Here is a 17,108-nt window from a genome sequence, read left to right as displayed (position 1 = left end):
TATATGACTCTTCAGTTATAACCATTCACTCATATCTTACAGGTTTACATAACACAGGTATTTTCACAGATTGGTAGCTATGAGTATATTAAGACTACTTAGATCTTTTTATAGCGGATATAAAATGTTCAGCATTATAGACTAAACATTATTACGAGCATCGATAGCAAAGCCTGCGGTTTTATTTGAATATAGTTAATGAGGTATTAATAGCACTGAAAATACACAAAGCGAAGAAAATCAAGACTGTTACTAATTATTCGGTATCGCATTCAAGACTTGATTGATTGGTAACGCTCCGTTCTGCCCTTGAAACAATTCGTTAGGAGTAATGTTTTATCTGTTAATGTAACAAAAATAATGTTTCACGACTGTCAGATAGCATTCATATTCGTCATGTTTCTTATTATTACTGCTATTTTATGATAAACAAAAGCCAGACTTAGCGAAAAAGAAGAACAATATTTCTGAATACTATTATGTAACCTTGACTTGGCTGCAGTTTAGCTTACATTAACTTCTCAGAAATCAGCTACAGAGACGATACTTAGCGCTAAGTGAAACACATACTAGAGTATAACCGTATTTAACGGATTTGCCCTAAGGGTAGATAAAGAAATAAAACACGAATATACTTGAAAGATTTTTATTTACAATTTTACATGACAATTTTAAAGAGCAGTTGCGGTCCTTGTTGCAAGGCACAATTTTCTGTTCATTAGAATTCAAACTAGCATAGTGCCAAACTATTAAGATGAAATCTGTAGGAAATTAATCGTTAGGAACACTAATAGACTAGAATCGGAATGTTACCTACAAATGTTCCCTATGGTGCTAGCAATATTAAAATAGCTATTGATCAAAACTACAATTATTACTGTTAAAATGCGAGATCTATTTTCATTTACCACCATTGCCCATAAGCTCTCGGGATTTATTGTCCAAATCAAAACGTAACAAACGTTACCGAACCCGCTAAAATTAATAACTACATAATATTATGTATAAAATAATACAGCATTTTTTACATTTTCTGTAAGAAATGCGACTTGCGCGACAAAAAAACACATTCACCTCAAACACACCATACATTGACAATGTACATAGTGACACAAGACATTGACAATGTCATTAAACCCGCGTTGACGCGTTCAAACATCACAGACAAATTTTAAAATGTCGAACAAAAGAGCAAAATAAATCACAACAAATTTCTAAATTATCTAATCGTCGTCCCTTGGGGGCTCAGCGAAAATGCAATTGGTGCCTAGAGCTTGACCTTTCCGTTGGAAATGTCATTGAAGAGCGGAGTGGTGATGGGCACGAAGCCGGCGCCCGAGCGGAAGTACAGCGGATCTTTGATCACGTCGGGATCGACACCTTCCTTCTGATACTGCAATTTCTTTAGTTTAAAGGTGCCTGAAAAACGACAAAAATTATACATACCTATATACTTCAATTAAAGATGACAGTTTCGTGAAGACGAATTGACTCCAGGCAGATGTGTATTTAAATCAAACTTTAAATTTCGTCAAATCTGTGACAGATAAATACAATGACTAAAAAGTGCCTGTAATTTAATGAAATAATTTAACAAGTTTTTAAAATACGGAAGCTACACTTAACACTCGGTTTAAGTTCCAATTTTTGGGGAAAATTTCAGTATTCAACACACTATCAATAATTGACATGAGTACCACAAAATACCCAGCCTTATCAATTAGTAAGTATTTCTGTAATACATTAATTGAAATACCTGTTTTTTTATCATACGTAATGAAACCATGAGAAACGGTAAAACTTGTAAAAAATTCCTACCTTCCTTATTTATTTGTCATTGCACACCAATTTGACCAAAAAAGGTAATACTATTTACTACTACTAAGTGAATTTGCTTAATAAATAATAATTAAGATATACACATACTAGTGATTTCAATGTCCTTGGTAAGGCGCAGGAACAGTGGCCGCGCGAAAGATGGCAGAGAATGATCGAGATGTGCAGCCAATTTGCTCAGATCCAATGTACGCTCAGGGTCCGCAATGGCAGCCATGCCGGCCCGTCCCTCCGTTTGGGGTATCTACGTAGAAATTAACATTTTAACCAAGCTCTTATCAGCTTGCAGCTTGCTTGTCCCATACATACAATTAATTATTCTAAAATTTATGTCAGTTCAATGGTACACTTGTCCCTGTAGTACCCGCGTTTATCTCGTAGAACATTATCTCCGAATGAATAATGCATCTACATAAATCGAAAAGATGTATTAAAATTACATTAATATTGAATATAGGTATACAAGGAAGAAAATGGAAAGGATGTTCGTCATCAAATTTAGGATAAAATTTTCTGATAGCTTAAAGAATCCGTAGTTTTTTTTTATAGAACAGGTGGCAAACGAGCACGAGGCTCACCTGATGTTAAGTGATACCGCCGCTCATGGACATTCTCAAGCCAGAAGACTCGCGAGTGCGTTGCCGGCCTTTTTAGAAAGGTAGGTAAAAGTAAATGAGTATGTATCGAAACTTGTTTTAGGGCTTGAATAGACAGACCATTTCATGTCTAAGATTTGAACAGATATATGATAATTTATTGTTTAAAGAATCCAAAAAGATTTAGATTGACTCACCGAAACCCCATAGACCACACAATCCCGTCGATCAAGAACTGGGCCTAGCGCATCCTCTACTTCAGCCGTGGCTACGTTCTCGCCTTTCCACTTGTATGTGTCACCAGTGCGGTCCCGGAAGAAGAGGTAGCCATAATCGTCAGCCACAAGAATGTCACCACTCACAAAAGCAGCGTCACCCTTGCTGAAGACGTCTGTCTCTACTTTCTTGTTACTGGCGCTCTGAAATGAAAAAATAATTTTGTAAAATTTTATCACTTTAATATTAATAATAAATATTTTAAAATTTATCAAAATCGTGTATGTTTTTAAACTCTCCATCGTACAAAAAATGGACCAAATGGCGGGCGGATAAGTGCGCCAACCCCACAAACTTGTGGTTGACCTTGTATTGACCCCCCTACATGTCCCATTAATAAAAGCATCCTCTAAAAAAGGTTCAGTTTGGCTCTCTAATTGTAACCTTTCAATGGACTAGAACCAGTATCATTGGTTGCGCACCTTACGCGCGAATACTTCCAAATCCTTCGTCACTGCACAGAATAGCAGCATTTTGATTTGAATTTTTCCTGTCATTATTTGTTGTTTCAGTAATTTAAGAAATTCTTGAAAACTCACATTATAAGTGGTTTTAAATTTAAATTGTATCCGTTAATAGATATATGAAAGGCATGATTAAAGACGAACCTTATCAACGTATCCGTGGTACGCACGGGCTGCGTTGCGCTGTGAAATAAGTCCAATAAACATTCCTGGTTCATCTGAAAAAAAAACAATTAACTAATTAGAAAACCATCGTATCATAAGAAAATCATCTGCAGTGTTTAATAGAATAGTTTGACATTTTTAATGAATGGTGTTAAATATACATAGAAAAAACAAAATTTAGTACCGTATCGGTTGACCGTTCCATTTTTAAAATCTACAGATAATTAATCATGCGTGATACGGCACGCTTTCTATCTGCAGTGCGTCCGAACAGTCTATATAATTTTTCTAAACTCTTTTATAGAAATAGAAGATGACGTTTAATCGACGTTTACTGTTTGTAGCTTTGTTAACATATTCTATGCTGTAACTTGATGCTAGGTATTATTATTTAAAACAAACACAATCAAACAATTGTTATTAATATTCTTTGACTGTCCTCGTTTTATTATGTGTGATGTTTGAGAGCATAAAGAAATGGGCTAATCCGCATTACGACGGTGTTATCTTACTTACCTAAAAATTAAAATAACAAAAGTAAAATAATTACCTATTTATTAAATTAGACTAAGAGTTAAATAAATATTCATGAACAATCTAACTGGCCTGTATCTGCTTTGTACAGTTATTATGTATTCAGAGAGGGCCTGCCGTGTTATAAATTATTCACTACTGTGTTGAATCATAGCGTACGTACCAAAAAAAAAAATATCGTTCAATAGCTTATTAGCTTAATGCCAACTTACATATGCATCTTATTTTACGTGTTTGACACTAGAGGGCAGACATTTCTGCATCTATATCTTATTTATACCAAGTAAATTCATTGGAATTTAACCATTAAAGATGGTACGTAACCATGAAAATGGTAATTTTGGTTACTACTTATACATCGTTATCAAACTGTTTTTATTAAATATTTTGAATAGTTTTGTTATATATATATAACAACTTTCTAAACGAAAATACATAATCTAATATATTCCATAGACATTTATAATTAATACCACACGAAAAAGCAATTAACTCTTATCAGTGAGTATTTAAAGTTAAATATTTTAACAGAGTTTGTTATGTATCATTTTTACACTTATGGTAAAATCTAGGGCAAGGTTCACAGTCGTAGGTTTTGGTCATACGGGTCTTACAGCTTACTAAGATTAGTCTCGTCTCTGAATCTTTCCTTAGCTTCGTCTTACATGTAAAAACTAACTAAAAGCATGTGTATACCAGTGCAATGCCCCGATTAAATTAAATCATTACTTCTTATTAAGACCTTTCTATTGAATAATAAATAAAACTTAAAACCTAATACTATAAACTTAAAAACCATTTCAATTTATTAAATAATGACTAAATAAAAGAATTAAAAATACCAATTTATATAACCTACAATTGCCGGCTTATTAATACTAAATATTCACAATATCAAGAGCCCGCCAAAACGCTTCTGTAACCAAAATGGCGTCGGACCAGTATCTATGACGCAACTTGTAAACACGTAAAAATTGAGTTTAATGTTTAATAAACAGTACTTACTGGGCTGGCAGCGTATGCAATAACCATCTGGACCACGAATGACATTTCCAAGCTCGTCGATCTTCACCAGTGCGATCGGGTGAAGTCTCGTTGGCACCAACTTGGGGAGGAAACCGACCGCTCCCACCGTGTTGTCCACATTAACTGTCAAAAGGTCATTTGTTTAGTATAAATGCTACGAGTCCCGGTGTCCCCGAAATGAACTGTGGGACGCATAACGCCATTTCCAGAAACTGCGCGACAATTTGAGCAGCAGAATATATAAAATAAACGTGCCAAGAATTTAATTTTTATTTAAAATCATCACCAACTCTTTAAAAAAAATTCTTTTCATAAATGTATTTACATTTATATAGGTAACAAAACATTTTGGGTACCTACCTATATTTTTTGATTCGTAACTTCAAGCCAACAATTTTTTTCTAAATAAATAACTTTAATAAAGTGTTTTTTTTCATTAACTATTTATCATTTGAACAAAATTAAACCAATGTCCCGTTTTGAGTCAAAAACGATCTCAGGGTTAGCATACATCGCACATAAATATAGGGGACAATTTAATTGTGTAAATACATTCCGCTATATCGCAAATACCAACTTCGTGGCAATAGATGGCGTTAGTATGGCAATATTTGATCTTATGTTAACTTGATGGAACAACACATCACACACCTGAAGTTATAAAGCAGTTAGTTACGAGTAATGTAATAAAATATAACGACGTTTTACGCAATTAATGTTCAGCAATTATTTAAGAATTTTATTTACCAAATTAACAAATAACAGCTCACTTATTAAATATTAGAGAAATAAAAGTGGAAAAAAAAAATCGTTGTAATGAAACAAAGAAGTTTGCTTATGCTGTTAATAAATCATTCCACAGAAGCTGAGTCACAACGCGTTTGAGTTCAACTTTTGTTTTTTGTTTAAAATCAGAGACAAAATAAAATTTAGTTACTGTCATCTAATTTAAGCCACAAGTAAACTAAACAGTTATAGTGTACCATAAGTTATATTTTATAATTTAGCTAAGCATAAAGAACATAATATCGTATAAATTGCGTGTAATTATAAATATGATATTGCACCGGAAATGACAATGAACTTCATCGGAAATACCTTCCGTCGCAACTTAAGCGCGATCCAAATTATATATATTATCCATAACAATTTATTACAATTTCTAGCAAATTTTACGCTCTACATTTTTAATATTAATTCTAAATAATGGCCAATTTAACAGTTTATTATATCTAACAGTATTAACCGTTAAATTCATAAAAACAATTGCTAACGCGCTCCTTCGTCTCTTTCTATCATATTCAACATATTGCGATGAAAAGAGAAAGATGACTGGAACGGTGCAATTTATATTTAACCTTTATTAAATATTTAGAAAGTACTTTAATTATGCACATTGTAAAAGACATTTACACAAAGTGCCACATAACATATTAAAACCAACGAAGTCAAACTTTTCGTTTTGTAAAATTATTATAAATGTCTTTGTTCTTGCGCAGTCTTTGTTCGAGAACTTTGGTTGCGGTAGGCAGTGATTCCAACTTGGGGATTTTCCTCCCAAATATATGGGGAATCAAGATATCTCAGGGAGTTTTAAGGAGATACATTAATTAACAGGGATTTTTATGGGGCACTTTAATAAAAAATATTTTTATGTTTTCTTAAAAAACGCACTATATATACAATTTATATTAAGCGTATAAACCCCACCACCAGACTATATCCCAGCGTGGCTCTAAGATAAATGTCAAAACAAAAACTTAAGGCGTTTATAATCTATATTTAGGGGTATTTGGAGTAACACTCTATAGGAGTTGGCATCACTGGTTTTGTCGATGTGTGGCGTCACTGGCGAGTCTAGACACCAAGTCACCGTAACAAGAAAACAATAATACTTATCAGTTATAAATCAGTGAATCATAACGTGTTATTCCTGGAGTGTTTTTCAACTTGATAGGAATTACAATACTAAGCGTTGATTTTAACGCGTTCTAAATGTATCTAAATGATTTATAGCAGTAGTATATTTGATAGAGTTAGATAAACAACGTAGTCAATCCAAATATAATTACATATATGATATAGATGTACTATTATTGTCAATAAAAATTAAAACGGTTAAATCCGCCTTTAATAGCCAAGTTTTTTGTACTATATTCTGTAACTATCAGACCATTCTCCTTAATGACACAACTATATTAAAAATTATTGAAAAAAAAGGATTGATTACGAATTTATTTTTAACTAGGTGACCTGGTGAACTTCGTATGACCTGCTATTTTTTTCTAAATTAATACAATTTTCTAAAACAGTTTTTTCGTTTCCGGTTCGGACGTCATACTACAACTATGAATAGGTAATAATTTCTGAAAAGACATCAAATATCAAATCATTTATTCCAATTAGAAAACGTAAAAGGGCACTTTTGAACGTTAAATAAAATATAAAGATGATTCTAGCTGCCCCTTCCAAAAGGTAATTTCGTGTGAAGAATGGGCAAGAAACTCCACACTTACTCTTTTAAAAAATAATTTACTATATTTGCATAGATTAGTTAAATGTACTGCCATAATAAAATTACTATACAGGTCTATTATTGTAATGATCAAATATTTCTTAACTGGATTGTCTTATTTAAAAATTTAACTGTCGTTTTTATTATTTTTCTTAACTAATATTGTCCTTCAGTTAAACCATCCCTATACTTCCACAAATATTACAAGATCATACTTGTAAAGGCAAATCGTCTTTTGCATTGCATCGAGTTATAGCGAGACAAAAAGCAATTTATATTTATATACATTAATCGTAAAACAATTAGTGTAGTACAAAGTACTTCTGTTATCACTGTTGTAAGCAGAAACAAAAGAAACTTACTTATGTTTGCATTGCCCTCGGTCGCTCCATATATCTCATTTATCTGCGGTACTTTGAACCTGCCAAAACAAATATTGCCTCATCAAGTAATTGGAATGTATCTTTGCTTTTCAGAGAATATCGTGAACTATCATTAAATAAATAAATAATTTATAAGCCGCCTTTACTAATCTAGCAATAGCAATTGAATATTACCTTATATTCTATGTCAATACAAATGGGCTAGCGGAAGGTAATGGGCATTAGAGACAAGTGGAAGAACTCTTCTACTAATGACTGACATAGGTAGGCTATTTCTATTTATAACATTTTAGTATCTGAAGACTTACGTATATAAAACAACACTCACACATAAGCACCTTTTAAGTGACGGGGTTCTATGCCCGTGCGACATTATAAAAACTATATTTATAAAGGTATTTTTATGTAAAGAAAATGGCCAACGCGATTTAAATTTGCATGTTTATTACAGCAAAGTTCATATTGAAAAAAAAAACTAAGTGGGTTTTGTGCCACAAACGCTATAAATTTGAATTGTCTGTTAATAATTACATCGCATGATTGTAATTATGTTTTCACTTCACGGCAAGTTTTTAATAGCTTATAATTTTTTCTGTCATTCAAAATAATGGTTTATTTAAGTATTAATTACCGTAATAATACAATTAAATAGATGAAATTCCCACAATCATTAAAATCAAACAGCAAATCGTAAATACGTTTAATAATTTAATTTATAAAATTCTTATGTAAAACCTGAAGTTAGAAGAACCTTGTAGCTAATGTTAAAAGAAGATTAGGAAGATTTTGTGTTCGCTAGTTTTAATTAGTTATTAATCGAATATAAATCTGAAGGGCAGCATAAAAAGCTTTAGGAGTCAAAGATCGATGGAATGTATGGATCGATGTATGATAGGGAAGAAAAGAATAGACAAAATAAAGCATACAGCTTTAAAGCAGATGTAATAATAAAAATAAATAAACTAAAGTGGAATTGGGCGGGGTCCATGGTAAGAGGAACAGAAAGTTGAGTAAAAAAGTATTAAAGTGGTAGAAGGTGATAGACCATTTAAACAGAAGCGTGTTTATATGTAAAGTGTCCGAATTAAAATTATGTAAAATAAAAACAGTTTTATATTTTCCCTTATATCTGGTACATGGCAGATAGTGGCACAGTGCAGATAAAAATGGCGGGATTTGGAGGAGGCCAAAAAAGGGCACATCTAAACAAATATTGCAATATAAATGTGTTTAAATGTAAAAGTATCTGAATAAAATTATCTCTATTATCTCAAATAAAAACACATTTATATTCTTCCCTATTTATATATTTCAACCCTATCCATGGCCGTTTTCTGGCAACATACAAAACACAAACAAAATTCTAATCTAGTTCTAGGTTGGGCGCTAGATAAGATTACGTTCGCCCTAATTTATTGACAATCTAAATATCACTAGATATAGCGGTCAAAGCCCTAAGTTATAATCAATATAATGTATAAAATAAAATGTATGTTACTGACCTATCAACAATCTGCTGCCATATGGCAGGTCGCATTCCATTTCCGACCATAATTCGCACTCTGTGCTGAGTGTCAGTAGGCTTCGAAGGCTGGGCAAGCAGATAACGGCACATCTCTCCAATGTACTGAGATACCTATAATAAGATTGTATTTAATTACCAAATATATCGATTTACGACTACAAGTTAAAAAATTACACCACGAAAATTTCAGATTGTTTCATTTAAAGGTTTCAATAACCATACAATTTTTATGGAATATTTCATTTATATGATTTATTTACTAAGAATTGAAAGCAAATTTTATTATATTTACAAAACAATAGGCATATCAAATCGCATATATCATATACATACAATAAACATTTAAATTAAATCAATTGCAACATAATTACCTCATACTATTTAAATAATTTATTTGAAAATATTCTTTTTGATCATTTATTGTAAATTAGCTAATTATATACATATATTAATTGTGACTCATTCTCTCAACTCATTTATATACACATGTGCGTATGTATAGTTATTATATACTATTAGTGAATTTTTTAGTATTTTAGTTATAGTAAGTGTTAATTACTTATGCACTGTTTGTATTTCACCCTCTATAGGTGTTGCCTAATAATTTATGTAAATTGCTTTTTTGTATGTAGGTTTTTAGATAAGTTAACGAAGTGGTAAGAAATAAATAATTCAAAAGATTGTTTTAATAGGTATACAACAAGAAGATATTTTAAAACGTGTAAATTTGTATTTACAATTAATTAGGCTTTTTAATGTACTTATTATTTATAATTATTACATATACATACTTATAAAAGTTATATCAGCATAATGGTAAATAATAATATCATAATAAAATTAATCTTACGTACCGTGCACTCGTACTTGATACAGTCACTCCAGTAGTTAGATGCTGAGAACTTGCTCCGAAGTACCGAGGGTATACCATCAACTAAAGCTGCCGCGGTCCCTACTAGCCCGCCAGCGAGATGGTAGAGCGGTAGGGGGTTGTACATACGGTCAGTGCTTTTCAGACCCAGCATGTGAACTGTGGCTACCACCACGATCAAGTACCTGATAAGATTCGCTATGTAAGTAATAAAGGAAGATATTATTTCATACGAATTCTTCAAGTCATTTAGGATATAAATTTCTAACAAACAACAAAAAACAAATTTACATTAAATGGAACAACATCATTTTAGTTTTTGAAGTGAAACTTCTTTAGATGCATAAGGGTAATTTTTTTACGGATAAAACGTCACGACGTGCAGCGTTTTTGTCGAAGAAAAGAGAGAGAGAGCGATTGACTTGGTGTCAAGAGAGTGTGAGAAAGGGAGATCGAGAAAAATTACACGATATTGGTGTATTCGGTGATGTATTCGGTTAGTAGTTACATATTATAGAACTTTAGATGGCAATTCTGTCGCATTACGTCTTGTGATGAAACGAAGATTTTTTATTTATTAATCATTAGCACGTATACAGTGTGAATATAGATATATAAATACATGGTGATCATATACTGGTACATGATCATCTATTATACGAAATTATTGACGACTGATGAATCCCCACGGCCGACATGATGAACGAACTCCCGGTGGAGGTTAACCAACTTAAGCCCCAAGTGTGTCCCTGGGCTTGCATTGCCCTTTATCTAATAAAAAAACTGGTGAAATTTGGACCATGTATTATAGGAAAAATATATGTGCTGAACTAACTTTGAGTTCTTCATCACAGCTGCCTTTGGCATTCCCGTTGTGCCTGACGTGTAGATGTACAGAAGAGTATCATTGTACTGAGGCTTATCAACCACGATTGGATAATCTGGAGACTGCTTCTCCATCTCGGAGCGCATATCCGTGACTCCCGGTGCACAGTCGCCATATAACTGAAATTTCTTTATATCCGCGGGTAGGTCAGCATTTATATCGGCCACAGCTGCAAAATACACTTAGAATTATTTATTTTCTATGTTTGACGAATTCTTTAGTATAAACTAATGTGAATTGAACCTTCAAAGAGAAGCCATAGACATTATCAGTTATGACACGTGTTCATAATGGATTTAACTTTAAATAAGGAATACTGTATGAAACTTTAGTTCAAACAAAAAGATCACTTACCATCAACCAAACAATCAGAGTAGATAATAGCTTTAGCATTTGCGACCTGGATGCAATGTAAAAGAGGTTTGTGTCGCAGATTACTGTTGATGAGAGCAGAGACCACACCCAGCTTGGCCATACCCAGCCACATGTAAACGTATTCCGCACAGTTAGGCATGAAGATACACACCACGTCACCACGCTTCAGGCCCATCTCCTGCATAACCCGAGCCACTTGGTTCGATTTTTCTGCCATCTGCCGGAAATATGCATTGATAAGATCTCTATCCATGGCGTAAACCAAATGAATTTATGAGTCATAAATTACATTTGAATTGTTGTAATAAATTACACACTTTTTTCCTTTTCTGTCTCTTGACTAATTGCAAGCTAGATATGGGTATTAAATATTATAGCAAAACATCTATTGTCCGTGGCAAAACAAAGGAAACGGGCAGTTGTCCAGACCTGCCGTTTACTTGCTTAAAGCCTACAAAGTATTACGTAATAGCATCGATAAAACTGAAGTCTTGCATTGGCACGTTACGTTAATCTCATCACAAACTACACCTACGCTATTTAGTTTGAAAAACTACACGAATATTCCATCTACTTCGCTTGAGACTAACATTCTATTCTATAAAATGAAAACATACAACTTCGTAACAAGGCGCAAATTAAGGCAAAAACTCATCGCAATAATGTAACTAAAATAATGTTTAATAAACTTATGGGATAACTGCTTAAACCTCAATTTTTTCTTTTCGAATATTTGAATAGTCCTGCAAGAGAAGTATGTGGGACATATTGTGGTGAACAATTTTTTATTAATTTACCTCTCTGAATGTCCATGTGCGATCGTCGACGACAAAGAAGCATGGTGCATCGGGCTGTTTGAGGGCTCTCTTCGTAAACAACTCGGCAACGGAGCAGTTGTTTCGAGCATATATTGCCGTACGAATCATCGCATTTGCGTACCGCCATAGGAACCTTAAAATAATGAAAGATCGCACTTAGAAACAATTTGTATTTGACAGACAGACATAACATTTATTACAAACAAAACACACACACATAACCACATAAACATAACAATAAACGAAAAAAATTAAAATGAGATATCAAAAACAATAAAAAGAAAATAATAATAATAAAATTTATTTTCTTATTCAGCTCGTTTCAAATTTTTAAATCGTGTGTGTGGCTGTAATTGGCCCTGGCTCAGCATTATGCTGCGGAGCAGAATGTTCCACAGCATAATGTATTTGTGACATGAACCTAATTTCTACGAACACAAGAGTTAATATTATCGAGTAAAGAACTGTTCAACCCGTGACACATTTCACATATCTTATCCTACATAAGTTCGGAATAACGCAATTTAGAACATTTTTACTAATAATTGTACAATAGCTAAGCGTTGTTTGCTAATATTAGCAACTTAAGGAAAATTTGTTGCAATCTAATAAAAAAGTCAATAGCCGTAACTTGACGCATGATTATCCAAACTGTTTTTTTAGAATGGTCGTGTGCTAGGCAACAGAGTTTTACATCAGTAATTTTACCATACAAAATTGCTTAAAACAAACTTGATGAATATTGTTTTTGCCGATCTTACCTCTACTTATATAGGGCAAGGTGCGTCTTTAAAATATTTATATGTGAAACGTGTCACGTGTTGAACGATTTTTTCTCTATAATCTAGGCTCTTATAACATAGAAATAAAGTTCATGTTGGTGATAAAAAAATATCGATTTTACCAATCGATAGAAAACACGCGCTATCTTGATTCTTAGCAGAAATATTTACTTGCTTATTTTCTAGGACGAAGACTGATTAGAACCTACCAAATAATTTTAAACAATCATATCTTATTTCAACCAAGGGAGCCTTCAAGTATTACATAACGATTTTTTTTGGATTGGAGTAAAGAGTTACTGTTAATATTATTTTCGACTTTTCGGTACTTTACACCACAAAAATGGAAACTTTTAGGTTAATTGAGTCACAGGGTGGTAACGAAACTTTACTATTGGGTATAGAAAAAGTTACGGCGCGTTACATGGGGGGGGGGGGGGGGGGGGGAGGCTCAAGAATCTCCAAAAATTGCGTGACGTAATACTTGAACGCTCCCCAAAACGGAAGATTATTACCTAACGGTTTTTCGTAAATTAACAAACACTCACAAAGTGATTTTACGGTATTTCCACTATTACTTGAAAATATTAAAGTAGGTCTTCACAATCTTATAGATAAGATCTTATCTTGTAATTTGTATTTTTGATATTCTAAGAATACGAAGAAATAAGATTTTATATCAAAACTCTCAAACATAACCTAAAAGTAATTGACCGCCACATGTCAAGTTTTAAAACAATTAATATTACATTTCGTAGTTGAGTTGCATGGTATTTATTTGGTTTTGATAACGAAGTGTAAATAAAGAAAGAAAAATCATATAAGATATTTGAAACCTTTGAGTTTGAGTACATATTTTGAGCCTGTAATACAATTCATAATATACCTCAAAATGCTTACACTAATGTCGCCTATCCACCTAATTGTTTATGATAATAAGGCGAAAATAATTAGGTTATTTTATGTAGCTGAAACGGCTAAAATATACGGGTATTTTTGCAAGATGTTCTTTGCCATGACTAAGATATTTCATGTCGATTTGAGCCGGTCGTGAAGATTAAAGATATGTTTAAGTAAACCATTTGGTTAAATTTTCTCAATATAATGAAAGCTGGTTTTAAAAAAGAGGGTTTCAACTGCTTATGCTATGCTTAATTAATTTTTTGTATTGATAACACAACGCTAGGCACTCTGATACATTGGTAAAAGAACCACAAAATACAATTTTTAATGTGACAACCACCTATAGGCAAACATACACGAAGATTTCATAGACATACAGAAAATCGATTTTAAGGTGTAAGGGCAGCAACTATGGATATCCTAGGACCTAAGGCACGGAAAGTATGGCTGTGAAACTACTATTTTAATGTAACTTTATCCCTCAGAGAGGTGGCTGACGGATCGATCGAGTAAAGTTCAATCAAAAATAACTCGCCCACTGTATATCGTGAGGTACTTTACATCATTTCTTACACGTTTAATTTATCTCTGTACATTGTCTCCAATCTCAGCAGAGATAAGATACTATTAAATCGCACGAAACTGTAAATTTCTTCTCATATTTTTTTAATTAATTGTTGCATTTTTTGCATTATAAGCACAATTCTGCACCAGGCCATCAGAACGGGTATACTTTTTACATTTAGACCTTGACTTTATAAATAGTCGGATACAAGGTCTTGACCGATGCTCCAATGTAAAATTAACATGTGGTCTCACATATATTATACTTTGAACGACTTTCCATAATCATAAATGAAACATCTCGAGAAATGAATAATTAAACGGCATCTAGTAAGAAAAATGCCTGTAATCAGTTTACGTATGTTACCTACATAAATAACTTCTACAGTATACGAAATTACATTCTACTACGGCACCAACATTATTGATCCTTTGCAGTTAAACTAATTTCGATTATTTAAATTAATTCATTCACTATTGTTTTGAAATCCCCAATTATTTTGTCTTTGCTGCTAAGACAATCAAAGGTCGCTGACATTCTGTATTTTGTATTTCCAAACAGGTATAATTATTGTGTAAATTCTCATTTAAATTCTAAAACAAATAGAAACTGACCTACAGAGCGCGATCCGAAAATTTCAAATGATTTAGGCCATTATAATTAATTTAAAAATACAAATTACGGCAAATAAAACTAAATTCTTAAACACGTTGAACGAAAAAGTTATTTAAATATCTACTAACATGTCAATTGTATAAGTTAACATGATAAAGTTATTTACCTTTAGAAAATTATTTAAACTTAGGATTTAATTACATAATGGAAAAATATTGTATAGAAAAGCATATTTGAGAAATGGAAAGGACAAGTAAGGGTTGAAATGTATATAAGGTAAAGATTATAATAAGCTTAATCGTGACAGTGACATGTTTTGTGGCCCCGAAATATCATTTTTATTTCAATTAGAAATGGTTACGATTTCTTTGTCTAGCTATAACTTTCACTTTTGGCTGGACAAGTAAGGGTTGATTTTCGATCGTTGGAATATTGCCCACTTCATGCCGCATTATATGCGCTAGTATAGTTCCACTAAGGATCCAAAGTATCTATTAAAAAGTAGGTTAAACTAAGTTAACAAAAATACTGGCATATTTTGTTATCTTTTGTTATTTGCAGCTTCCTGTTTCATAATTTTTCCCTATTCGTAATAATTCATAATTCTCTGAACATACGAGTCTGTGTTATGTAAAAATATCCCCTGCCTTCTCCGTTATTTACTTGTTATGCAGGTTGATTACAATTATTGTACCTTGACAGTAGATATCCAAAAAATAAAGCTAATCACTAATTAATATGCAGGATGTGTTTCATAGTCGAAACGTAATAAAATACTCTCTTATATAGTAACTAATTTATAATATGCTCGCTGAGGCAGTTCTTTATGCGTACAAGTCTAATTTTTTCGCTTACCAATTTTAGTAGCAGGTAGCAAAAACCTTTTGTAATGTAAGCAACGACCGACAACATTATCGTTGAACGTTAAGAGTTTAAGACTAAAATGTAAAAGACAAATACTATTTTTATCTGGTTTCTTACACAATAAAGCAGTCTATAGTCTACGTCAGTAAATTATATAACTATGGGAATATCAGAGAATTCGAATACTCAAGTATAGTTAACTAAGGTAACATCGTTTATATATTTACACTGACAAATTATTACTTCGCTGTTAACTACAACGATTTTAACGATTTTCGTGACGCATAGCGGACTGTGTACATAAATCGTGGGCATGTTAAATTTAACATTATACATTATAGACTGAATTTTAAAGCAACTCACTTGAGATCCCTGGGTAATGTTTTCACGATCACATAAATCTTCTTCCTGTAGCGATAAACACAAGGTGCGATCGCGAGTAAGGCGAAAATCGCCGCCTTGGATAGCGTGCTCAGCACGGCGGCCATCGCGGCAGCTAGTGCCATTAGCGCGACGAGCGCTGCCAGCAGAGCGTCCATGCTGGCGACGAGCCCAGTGGGACACGCGAATAACTACACTGAGACCTAAACAATGAACAACGCGCCGACCGCGTCTGCCGGCGTTGAATGTTTTTTCCTAAATGCGCCAAGGACGTGCGCACAGCGAACGTTCGCCGCGTCAATGGCTTGTTTCCCCTCGGCGCCAGATGCACATGCGCGAACAGCTGATCCCCGAAGGGACCGCTTTTGAACCGGTGGCTATGACATGTAAAAAATGTAAAATAAAAACACGCCTATTGCGCTTCACTTTCGCAGTTTGACTTGACTTTGTGATACTTCTTTATTTAAATATTTTTTCTACAGTATTTATGGTAGGATCTATAGAATTTATTTACAGCCTTTTCATTAAAAGCACGTGTCAGATTTCTCCATGACCAAATTCAATTCTATAAGAAATTAATTATCTGTGTTTGTAGTTTTATAAGCCTTTTAACGCCAAACTTTTCATTCAAAATAAAATTTTAAATTACCCGACCATGAATGGAAAGTGATTCATCAGCGAAAGATTTATATAAAACTATGCGCCTACAGAATCAAAAATCAATTTAG

General features: G+C 33.1%; 1 protein-coding gene across 1 annotated transcript; it reads right to left on the bottom strand.

Moving 5' to 3' along the window:
• Nucleotides 1-632: 632 nt before the first annotated feature.
• Nucleotides 633-16,778, bottom strand: LOC111000588 (long-chain fatty acid transport protein 4). Its single transcript, XM_022270092.2, has 12 exons — nucleotides 16,363-16,778; nucleotides 12,250-12,403; nucleotides 11,432-11,669; nucleotides 11,027-11,246; nucleotides 10,175-10,376; nucleotides 9,298-9,431; nucleotides 7,775-7,833; nucleotides 4,877-5,020; nucleotides 3,317-3,390; nucleotides 2,630-2,851; nucleotides 1,927-2,080; nucleotides 633-1,419 (listed from the first exon to the last, which is right to left on the bottom strand). Exons 1-12 carry the CDS (start codon nucleotides 16,536-16,538, stop codon nucleotides 1,268-1,270), a joined length of 1,929 nt encoding a protein of 642 aa, XP_022125784.2. The 5' UTR covers nucleotides 16,539-16,778; the 3' UTR covers nucleotides 633-1,267.
• Nucleotides 16,779-17,108: the final 330 nt, after the last annotated feature.

The sequence above is a fragment of the Pieris rapae genome, chromosome 7 (genome assembly GCF_905147795.1).
Source record: "Pieris rapae chromosome 7, ilPieRapa1.1, whole genome shotgun sequence".
In the NCBI taxonomy this organism is placed as follows: domain Eukaryota; kingdom Metazoa; phylum Arthropoda; class Insecta; order Lepidoptera; family Pieridae; genus Pieris; species Pieris rapae.
This window is presented reverse-complemented; position numbering and strand designations above follow the sequence as displayed.